Source organism: Carassius gibelio, chromosome A24, assembly GCF_023724105.1.
Source record: "Carassius gibelio isolate Cgi1373 ecotype wild population from Czech Republic chromosome A24, carGib1.2-hapl.c, whole genome shotgun sequence".
Classification (NCBI taxonomy): Eukaryota; Metazoa; Chordata; class Actinopteri; order Cypriniformes; family Cyprinidae; genus Carassius; species Carassius gibelio.
The window spans coordinates 22,583,715-22,595,866 of record NC_068394.1 but is presented as its reverse complement, the minus strand read 5'-3'; the positions used below and the strand labels follow the sequence as shown (position 1 = coordinate 22,595,866).

General features: G+C 35.6%; 1 protein-coding gene across 1 annotated transcript in view; it reads left to right on the top strand.

Annotated features, from left to right (window-relative positions):
• LOC127946055 (serine/threonine-protein kinase PRP4 homolog) overlaps nucleotides 1–11,810 on the top strand; it is a 106,800-nt gene extending 94,990 nt beyond the window's left edge. The window contains exons 10-15 of the mRNA XM_052542340.1: nucleotides 4,829–4,966; nucleotides 5,489–5,642; nucleotides 5,717–5,831; nucleotides 5,993–6,144; nucleotides 6,368–6,454; nucleotides 10,479–11,810. Coding sequence (XP_052398300.1) covers nucleotides 4,829–4,966; nucleotides 5,489–5,642; nucleotides 5,717–5,831; nucleotides 5,993–6,144; nucleotides 6,368–6,454; nucleotides 10,479–10,682 — 850 coding nt within the window. The 3' untranslated portion in view covers nucleotides 10,683–11,810. The remainder of the gene's footprint in view (nucleotides 1–4,828; nucleotides 4,967–5,488; nucleotides 5,643–5,716; nucleotides 5,832–5,992; nucleotides 6,145–6,367; nucleotides 6,455–10,478) is intronic.
• The last annotated feature ends 342 nt before the right edge of the window (nucleotides 11,811–12,152 follow it).

The window sequence follows — 12,152 nt, the reverse complement described above, 5'->3', positions numbered from 1 at the left end:
AAACAGCAGAAACGTTATGCATTTTATAAATAATGAAATGTTATGAAAAGTATGCATTTTATTATTCACATGCAGTATGGTTGTTGGTATTTAGCAGTTGCACCCTATTTTTAAACTTGAATTTAAATACTATTAAACTAACTTTAAAATATCAATGAATTTATAAATTAAAAAGGATAATGTCACAGTGCATGTTAAATAGCCTAAATGAACTTATGTTAATAATATAATTAGAACTAACAATATAATTCAGTTTTTTTACATGAAAAACTTCTTTATAAAATGGGACCGCAACCTTTGTATCAAACATTTTTAAATCATCCACAGCTGAGCAACGTGAAGTGAATGGGGTGAACGAAGTCGTTTTCAGATGCAATGGAAAAAACTAAAAAGAATAGCCTAGATTAGGCCCATGCAGGCTCTGCTCTGAAGTATATAATACTTATAATTACTGTTAACCCAGAGTAACAAATTTCAATGGATTAATCCATTTGCTGCATGTTTTCTTTATTTATTTTTAAACACGCTAAAAAATAAATTAAGTTTGTAAGAGGAAAAAAAATATATAGTCGTGTATAGGTTTAATTTTAATGTATTAATCACATTTTCGTTTGCTGCATGTTTTTTTATATAATTAATGTATAAATTGCATTTTATTACATTTAGAAATAATAATGGCTGGCCTAATAATGTTATGTACAAACAGGATATATTTAGTTCCCTTCACTTTACAACAAATCCTTTAAATTTAACAAATATATCAGAACAAAACAAGAAATAAAAATATAGAATTCTAATGGATAAATATAAATGCAGTATATAATAATATAGGCTTAGCTATAAAAAAAAAAAAATAATTTATAGCTAAGCATAAGGTAAGGTTGGACTTTCTCATTCTCTCACTCGGGGGAAATCCATTTCCATATTTGTGATGTTGCCCATTTGAAGCTTAAGTATTATTTTTGAGGTGAAATAGGCTTTGTTGTACATGCGTGTTTCAGTATGGATGAAAAAAAAAATCATAATTAACAATATGTGGAGTAAGTGGACCACTGCAAATGCTGAATGTCTGGTGAATGACTGCTGTTTCCACTGAATATGTGCACGAGACACCAGCACGATCAAACAGCTGAAACAGAAAATACTAAATTTTTGGTCACACAAGGCATAATTCAAAAATGCAAAGTGTTAGTAAAAAATCAAGAATAAAAACAGAGTTAATAATAATTATTGCAACATGCTGGACCGTTCCCATTTCGCTCTCCATATGGAACCTGAACATTTTTTTAAAACCAAGAATGAACCGAAATGAAAATGAAATGAAAACATTGAGCTTTTTATATATATATATGTATATATGTGTATATATATTCGGTTCATTCTTGGTTTTAAAAAAATCTTCAGGTTCCATATGGAGAGCGAAATGGGAACGGTCCAGCATGTTGCAATAATTATTATTAACTCTGTTTTTATTCTGTTTTTATACAGCAGTCATTCACCAGACATTCAGCATTTGCATATATATATTAGGGGTGTAACGATACGCGTATTCGTATTGAACCGTTCGGTACGAGGCTTTCGGTTCGATACACGGTACACATTATGTACCGAACGGTTCGTTGGACTAATTAATTATAGAAAAAAAAAAAAAAAAATAGAGAAATCTAATATGCGTTCAACAAGGTAGCCCAATAACCCAAACGATGTAACAGGCAACGCCCCTGACACTCCCGAAGAGGAAAAAAACACCAACTTATATGTTTATATTAGGCTACTCAGTCAGGCGCTCGCTCACTCAGTACGTGCTGAAGGCTCGTTGCAAAATGTCTAATGCATTTAACAGACCAGAAATAGAAGATCCTGGTCTGGTGTTTGGGTGCACTTTGGATTCCCTGTAAGCTATAATGGTGATGGCAAGAGAGTGGTGGATAAAAAAACAACGGTATGTTGCATCTACATGACAATAGGGTACACCAGCGGGAATAAAAAAATAAAATAAAAATAACCAGCGGGAATACTTGAAACATGTCAACTCATTTACGCCGACATCACCCTAGTGTGTCAGTATCTGGGAAAAGACGAAAAAGAGGAGAAACATACACGCAACAAACTATCCGCAGCATTTAGACAGTCATTTCCAACTGACTCAAACAGGGCAAAAGACATCACTTAGGCGATTGATAATTTACGTTACATTTACATTATAGCCGCGGATATGAGACCTTACTATTTAGCATTCATTCTATCATCACCATTATAGCTTACAGGGAATCCAAAGTGCACCCAAACACCAGACCTGTTGGTTATTGGAGGATCTTCTATTTCTGGTCTGTTAAACGCATTGGCCATTTTGCAATGAGCCTTCAGCGCGTGCTGAGTGAGCGAGCGCCTTAGGGGCCGTTCACATATCAAGCTTAAAAACGCGTGGAAAACGCGTCTTTCTCCTCCTTTCCAGAGCGCTCGGGCATAAGCGCCCCTGAGGCATCTGCCTTTGCTAAGCAACAATGACGTGCTCTCTCCATGAAGACACGGAAATTTCAGCAAAGGATAAATGGATTTGCAGCTCTAAAAATCGCTTGCAGTAGGCTAGCTCTGCTACTAAATTTATTTCAAAATTGCAATCCATATACAACTATGATCAGCTGTTCCTTCATCTTGGCTGAGCTTTCAACGCTGTTACGGGAAAGGATGAAGCTGATTGGTTAGTTCTTGTCACATGACCCGCGGTGCGCTTGCGGCATTCTGAAAAGTTGAGTTGTTTTTACATTTTGCTGTATCTAAAACGTACCGAACCATGACATCAGTGTATCATACCAAACCGTGAATTTTGTGAACCGTTACACCCCTAATATATATATATATATATATATATATATATATATATATATATATGTATATGTATATGTATATATATATATATATATATATATATATATATATATATATATATATATATATATATATATATATGTATATATATATATATATATATATATATATATATATATATATGTATATGTATATACACACATGCATACATACATAAATACCTCGGTTTTAAAGTCACGGTTCAGTTCATTTTTCGGTACAGTAAGGGAATGAAATGCAAACATGCAGGTTGTTTATTACTATAAACTTTTTTTTTTTAAATACTTTTTAATAAAATATATATAAAATAAAAATGTAAATACTGCTGCAAAGTTCTCCACTAAATAAAATACTCTGTTCGCCACTTAAAGGGGGGTGAAATTCTCGTTTTCACTCAATATCCTGTTAATCTTGAGTACCTATAGAGTAGTACTGCATCCTTCATAACTCCAAAAAGTCTTTAGTTTTATTATATTCATAAGAGAAAGATAGTCTGTACTGTTTTTTCCCGGAAAAACATGAGTGGCTGGAGGCGTGACGTGTGGGCTGAGGTAAAGAATCACGAGCACGAGTATGCTTTTGCGTTGAGAGCGTTTGGAAGCTGACATTACCGTGAGGAACAAAAACATCCAAAACAAACCATGGCTAACAGTCAGATTCAGCCGTATATTTATGATCCAGAATCAGATCCAGAGGCTGAAATTTAACAAGAGCAGCATCAGCAACGACGTCTCTATGTGGTATGTACTGAAACTGTATATATTTGCTTAGCGGTTTTGGAAAATGACTAAGTTCCACTTTATGTCGTCTTTTTTTTTTTTTTTTTTTTAAGCTGTACATGTGGAAAGTGCAGTTTGATGACAACATCGCATGTTGTTTACTTGATGTGCTTATGCGCCGATAGCTAAGTTAACAACACGGAGATATTTGAAGCAGTTTTACTCACCGCCTGCGGTTCCAACACATGATCGTGACCCTTTTTCGTTGGGACTGCATTATCCTTAAGAAATAAACTATGTGCAAATCCGGCATCAAACTGGGCCTTGTTTGTAAAACAAGCATCTTCGAAATCCAGGGAACAAACAAAAACACTTGCACAACTCCGTTGATGCTCTGTAAAAATAAACTCCGTCCATTGGTCCATTAATGCTGTTTTTTTTTTTTTTTGGTAATTTGTGCAGGGTTGTCTTGCCCTGGCAACCAAAAACACACTTCTTTTGTGACAATTCGGTCTCTCGCTCTGATCAGTGAATGTCTGTGGTCTGCTCCACGGGAGCACACGCTCTTCCGGGAGAAGTGCCCTTAGGACCCATATAAGGAAATTCCGCTCCATCTAACGTCACACAGACCCATACTCGAAAAAAATTTTCCGAAACTTGTGACAAACTGGAAGAGGTATTTTTGGAACAAAAATACTCCTTCAAACGTACAACTTAATTTTTGAAACTTTGTCCATGTTTAGCATGGGAATCCAACTCTTTAACAGTGTAAAAAACTATAGCATTTCACCCCCCCCTTTAATGTTCGTTTGGAAACACAACAATGAACCTATGTTCCACATACAAAATATTGCATTCGGTCATTCGGTACACACGTGTACCGTACCGAAAGCCCTGTACCGAAACGGTCCGGTACGAATACACGTAATGTTACACCCCTAATATACATGCATGGACCTTATATTTATTTACTGTTTAATAACAATAGCATGCATATGATCCTTTGTGTAAAGATCTTCTTTTAATTTTTGATGAGTAGACTGTAGCCTAAGACTATCTTACGTTTTAAAATGTAAAACGACTTTAACAGGTGACTGACTTGCAGTTAACGCTGTGGCCCTGTGTCAGCAATACATGTGGCGGTAAAAGGCATTTTGGTTGACCACCTACTGTATCTATTCTTAAGTAGTCATGGCTGAAAAAGACATTTTCATTCAATAGTTTTTTGGTTGTGTCTGCAGGCAGAAGACTGGACTGAAGGAGCTTGAGTTTCTAAAGAAGCTGAATGACGCAGATCCTGATGATAAATTTCACTGTTTGCGGCTTTTTAGACACTTTTACCACAAACAGCATCTCTGTTTGGTGTTTGAACCTCTCAGGTATTTTATGCATGCATTTTTTGTGTACACGCAAGTTAGAAAATTGGTAGTTACAATATATGTTTGGCTGATACCAATGCACAAAATTTGCTGGAGCCAATAACATCAGTCATCACATTAAGCTGTGCGACTGTTTTGTAATAAGTAACTTTTCCTCATCGGGAAGGATCACTTTAGTAATGGCTACTGGAAATTCAGCTTCGCCATCACAGGAATAAATGACATACACCCAATATGAGTTTGCATCCCTGATAGATGTACACATGTAGAATTGTACAGTATTTTTGGAATAGGGCATCAAACCAATTTCATGTCATTGGAAAAGGTGAATGTTTAATATATTGAAATATTGAAATTGACAAAGTGTACATGTTTGAAATGGGGCTGAAATGACCCTTAACATGATCAGCATTATCAAACTAATTTCACATATAAATATGGTCACTAACATCTAATATTATCTCAAATATAATGCAAAATACATGTATTCTGAGCTGTTTTTCACCATTTTGTCTCTCTCAGTATGAACTTGCGTGAAGTACTGAAAAAGTATGGTAAAGACGTGGGGCTGCACATCAAGGCAGTTCGTTCCTACAGCCAGCAGCTCTTTCTGGCCCTCAAACTTCTGAAACGCTGCAACATCCTCCATGCTGACATCAAGCCAGACAACATATTGGTGAGCATCATCTATATGGCTGCTAACACGAGATTTTATTGGCTCACTCGCTCTCTCACTCACTCTGTCTGCAGGTGAATGAATCAAAGACCATTCTTAAACTCTGTGATTTTGGCTCTGCATCTCATGTCGCTGACAATGAAATCACTCCTTACCTTGTCAGTAGATTCTACAGGGCACCTGAAATCGGTAAGTTGTATTGTAGTTGTGTGATTGGCAGGCCTGCTTACATTCATATTAATATATTTTAGTTGTCACAGATTGTTTCCTCACCCACAACCACAGCAGAACTTGTGAACCAATTCTGCAAGGGTCTAGTAATCGGATTTAACTTTTTCTCTTTTTCCCAGTCATTGGTAAACCGTACGATTATGGCATTGATATGTGGTCAGTCGGCTGTACCCTATATGAACTATACACTGGGAAGATCCTGTTCCCCGGCTCTTCCAACAACCACATGCTGAAGCTGGCCATGGATCTGAAGGGCAAGATGCCCAACAAGGTGCTGAACTAGAGAGTTCAGGGTTTATTTATTTTATTTTTTATTTGTATTTTTTTTACTTGATTGTTTCTTAGTTTTTTTTTATTTATTATTATTATTATTATTATTATTATTATTATTTTCAATTAAAATTGGTTTTAAATAGTTACTCACTTTATTATGGCATTTAAGTCTTATGTATAGATTCTTATGTGTTTTTTTTTTTATTATTGTTGTTGTGTAGATGATCCGGAAAGGCCTGTTTAAAGACCAACATTTTGACCAGAACTTAAACTTCCTGTATATAGAGGTAGACAAAGTGACTGAAAGGGTAAGTTCCAGTTCACGTGTTGGATTCCACGTTCATGTGTTGGTTTTCTAATTGACTTCTATGCCCATTTCACACAACTATGATAACGCACATATCTGCTTTAGGGATGTAACAATACAGTCAGCCCACGGTTCAATAGATACCTCATTTTTTAACCATGGTTTTCATGTTGATTATGTTCAGATGGCTTGGGACACCAGTTTTTTTTTTTTTTTTTTTTTTTTTTAATTAGCGATTGAAAATGCTATTTAAAAAAAGCTCTAGAACACTTTAAAGGGTTAGTTCACCCAAAAATCTAAATTATGTAATTAGAGAGAGCTCTCAGTCCCTCCATTGAAACTGTGTGTATGGTATACGGTCCATGTCCAGAAAGGTAAGAAAAACATCAAAGTAGTCCATGTGACATCAGAGGGTCAGGTAGAATTTTTGTGAAAATAAATTTTGGTCCAAAAATAGCAAAAACTACGACTTTATTCAGCATTGTCTTCTCTTCCGGGTCTGTTGTGAGCGCGTTCACTGCAGTGTATGATATCCGGTTCACAAACAAATCATTCGATGTAACCGGATCTTCTTGAACCAGTTCACCAAATCGAACTGAATCGTTTGAAGAGAGACTGGTTCAAGAAGATCTGGTTACATCGAATGATTTTTTTGCGAACCGGATAATCATACACTGCAGTGAAGAGAATACAATGCTGAATAAAGTCATAGTTTTTGCTATTTTTGGACCAAAATGTATTTTCAATGCTTCAAAAAATTCTAACTGACCCTCTGATGTCACATGGACTACTTTTGGTGATTGTAAAATCGATTTTCCATGTCTTAAAAAAAAAAGAAGTTTCCTTTTTCCACATCAAATAACGGACGAATGTAAAGACAGTGCTGGAAACGCACAAGTCAGCAATATGTCTTATTTATTGGCATGAAGTTTCATGCAGAATAACATACAGCAACAGGAGTGCAACATTCTCGAAAAAATATATATATGCAGAGGGGACGGCTGTCATAACAAAAGAAAAACATCACTGCAGGCTTCAACGAGGCTGCATTTATGATTTTAGGCAATTCAAAAATCTCCAAGATTATTTTAAATAATGATTCAATCCATTTCAAACAACTGTTAAATTGTTTAAATGTTTAATTGTTAAACTATTAAATTTTAAATGGACTTGAGAACAGGCCATGTGTCCAGAGCAGAGCGTTTTTTATTCAACTGTCCAGCTGTTGAGAAGACGTTCTCCGACCGCACTGATGTCCCAGGGACACTCAGGTACAGCTGTGCAAGGTGGGGGTATTACTGCCAATTTTCCACCACAAAAGCCGGTCACTCTCAGCTTGCAATGGTCCTTTTCATAACTCAGAATCTCCTGTAACTAGATTCGCAAATAAGGTGAATTCGCGTCTACCTCACCGCGAGACCTCCAGACGCGTATAAACGCGTCTTTACATTGCCTTAACATTGAAATCATTCGCGCCAGACGCTCTATTCTCGTTTGGTGTGAACGCAGCATAAGAGGTGGCTTTCGACGTCACTGGGTCTTATAGGCGTGTAAAATTGCTGGTATTTTCTGTCTACCTTTTGCAAGGCATACTGTACTTTCAGAATTCTTTCTTTTCTTTTTCTGCTTGTTTGTGAGTCGTGAGTAAAATCGATTCCCTATTTTCATTTTCAAAACTTATTTTGGTTGGTCCGATCGATTGTGCAATCGATTTTCAAACTAAAAGTGACAGCCCTACTTCTTACCTTTCTGGACATGGACAGTATACCATACACACAGTTTCAATGGAGGGACCGAGAGCTCTCGGACTAAATCTAAAATCTTAAACTGTGTTCCGAAGATGAACAGAGGTCTCACGGGTTTGGAACTACACGAGGGAGAGTTATTAATGACATAATTTTTGGGTAAACTGACCCTTTAAATTTAACTCCAATACTAGTGGTGGGCGATATATCGTTTAGACGATAATATCCAAATTGTTGTCTGGATGATATGCAAAATTGGGATATCGAATATTTCATCATTTGTACAATCCAACCCCCCAAACATGAAAAGAGCTGAAAGCTAAAGAGAAAACAAATAATGCACACTGTAACCTTCTAAACAATTATATGTAGCCATTTTAATAATGTAGTAGGGGTTTGTTTGACTATATATATATATATATATAGATATATTTTTTTTTTTTTTTTTTTTTTTTTTTACAAAATCCAGATCATTCCTCAATTGCACGAGAGTAAGCTGCTACTAATTTGCAATACAACCACGGAGTTCTTACCTGTGTGTTATGATGGTTCTTAGGTTGAAGCTACAATCCAAAAATGTAAAGAGTAAAGCCGATGTACGATTCATAAAATAGTTGTTAGAAAAGGCGAAATATGCGTTGTTTGCGGAAAACTGAAGTCTTAAGTTAAAACGTTTTTCTTAAATGTCTGTGGCGTCCTGAAGTGGTGAGATTCGTGATTGCATCATTAGAAAATTGCTTTGTATAATGAGTCCAAAAGATGGAATACATTTTCCCAAGATATCCACCGGAATAGCCTCCGAACACGAACAGGGCTTCTTTTAACTACTAGAAAAAAAAAAAAGGAGAAAAAAACACAATTACACAAAAATGAGCGAAGAAAGCGAAAATACACGGTCATCCTCAAAACCAGTGCCAGAAGAGCTAACAGCAAGACGTGGGTCAGCTTTTTTTAGCCTGGAGATGGTTTGGTTTTGACAAAGGAAAACAAAAAAAAACAAAGACAACAAAAGTCGCCCAGCTGTAGAATTTGTCGCATGCAGATCGCCGTATAGCAGAGCGCCACAACCAACCTCTTCTATCATCTCCGTACAATGCACAAAACACAGTTTGAAGCGTATGAAAGGCTTTGTGCTGAACAAAACAGCACTGCTGCTACAAACACGGTACAAAAAAAAAAAAAAGAACAGACACAAATGACCTTGGCAGAAACATTCACAAAGAAAACACAGTGAAAAGTGGAAAATGATTACAAACTCTGTGACAAGTTTTATTGCAAGGTCTGTTGCCAATTCAATCAGTCGAGAAGGATGGGTTTCAAGAAATGTTACAGACTTTAGAACCCAGAAATAATCTGCCTTCAAGGAGATATTTCAGTGAAACAGCTCTACCAAAACTGTTGAAGTCTTGTCGACAAACGCTGTCTCATAAATTGCACAAGGTAACCTATTATGCCATATCCTCAGATCTTTGGTCCAGCAGAACCTCAGAGCCGTACTGCAGAGCAGGGTCTGTGTTATTTTGTTCCTTGTCTTTTTTTTTATCCTCATCTTCTATATTAATATAATGTGCAAAAATTTTATATTGTGTTGCAAAACACAACTTTTTTTTTTAAAGAGGTAGTCACATTAATGTTAGTCTATTACTAATAGAGTACTGTTTGCAAAGCACAAAGCTAATTACGTACATATATTGTACTGAAAAAGCACTGTTCTTGTATTAAAATAAACATTTAGTACAGTAACTTGGTTCATGTTTAAATCAATAATGTCTCATATCTTTATGTACTAGTAATTCTAAACAATAATAGGTCAAATGCAGCAAGTCAAAAGACCAACTGGAACTTCTTTGCCAATTTGCACACATTTCTTTAAAGTATTAAAGGAAAAATATCGTCTGAATATCGATATCAAGATATTCGGAAAAAATATTGAGGTATACATTTTTGTCAATATCGCCCACCCCTATCCAGTACACTTCTGTGCACTGTAGAAAACATGAATTATTATGTCTACTTCAAGTTTCTTTTGAACGAAATGTATTATTTTCATGGATTTGCTATTATTGAGCTCTATAAACACATGTAATGTCTGTTTAATACATACTGGACGCCAGAGGGAGCCCTCGCACAGAAGCTCCACATACGCATCTCAAAAATAACAGAAATCAGGGAAAACTGTGTATATTGTACTAAATGGTTCAGTGTATTATTGAGAATTGTGACATCCCTAGTTTGTTACATGCCCTTCACCTTCTCTCACACATTCTTTTAAACCTTCAGGAGAAGGTAACTGTGATGAGCACCATTAACCCTACTAAAGACCTGCTCGTGGACATGATTGGAGGTCAGAGGTTACCGGAGGATCAGAGAAAAAAGGTCATGCAACTTAAAGATCTATTGGATGGTACTCTAATGCTGGACCCAGCTAAACGCATCAGCATCAACCAAGCCCTTCAGCACCTTTTCATTCAGGAGAAGATATGATACTTTCACATCAGACCTCTGTCTGTCCACTGTTCCAGTACTGAGCCAATAGACTCAGAATGTTTTGAATCAACACAAGACTTTGAATTTTCTATTTTTATTCATGTTTTTCTAGTGATTTTTGTTTTACCCAGTCATTTTTGATTCAATTCTCTCAGAATGATCTTGTTTTTATTGTACATATGCACACATTGTCATTCACTTGAGAGAAAGGCATGTTTAGCAGTTATCAGACTGTCTTATTTAACTTCAGAAGTGACCGAAATGTGCAGAATGCAGCATTTACAAGTTTAGTTGAGTTTTTCAGATGTTGAAGGCTAGAAATGGCTGGGCAAACAGATCAGAGGGGTATCTTAAGAGGAAAAAAATATTTTTTTGGATTCTCCAATTATAATGCAGATGTATCCGTTTTGGTGACTGTTTAAACCAATGGCTTCAATTATTATTTTTTTTTTTTATCTAATCAAGGAGTGCACCACTTTTGCTGGTTAGTAACCTCATACAGGCTCCTTCCTGTTGAAAACAGTATGCAATAGACCATCATGTATAGCTGTTAAAATGATTGGTTTTGCCGCATTGGTACGTTCACCTCAAACGTTACTGGAGATCACACTAGAATCCTTCTTGTATCATTTTATTTGTCCCACCTTACAAGCTTGTCCTATTAAGAAATTATTTTTTAGAAACCAATTTAATTTACATGGGATTTGAGTAAATGGTGGCAAATTTTCACTTTTCAACAGCTAAATTGTTAATTTACCTGGATTCACTGTTTGAAAACGCCAAAGCTGTTGTTTTAATTTGTACTTTTTGGATCATTAGTCTTTATTGGTTTCGATAAGCCTTTTGTTATTGCTAATTATCTCTGAAGTATGAATTGGGCACCACATTACGATCCAAGTATACAAGGCCTGTTAAAGATGATGCTTGTATTTCAGTTCCCCAATGATAAGGTTATATACTAGGGAGTGCCTCCCTCTTTGCCTGAATTGAATCATAGCATAAAGTCTCAACAGATATGCCCTGACAGACAGACGATCAATTATTTTACAGTGTAAATAATTCCATTTTCGCAGTGTAAAACAATTTTTCTTTCTAACTTGGAAGTTTTTTTGTTTTTTTTTTGTTTTTTTTTTTTGGAAAAAAAATAAACTTTAAAGATTTGATAAAGGAAAATGAAAAAGTGTTGTCTTTTTAGTAATAAAATGTTTACATTTTCGGATGTATTAAGGTGTTTTAACCGTTACAGTATGTAACCTATTTTAAGTCATCTGAAATTCTTACATAATCTGTGGCATCTGAGACATGCTGAGACCTCTTCTGTTTTGACTACATAATGTGACATTTAAGCCCTCAAGATGACAAATACAGATTAAGGTAGTAAAACAATCTACTTTAAACTGAAATGCTGTTGATCATGTAGATTAATTGTAATTATTCTAATTTATGTTAAATATCTGAAAATTTAAG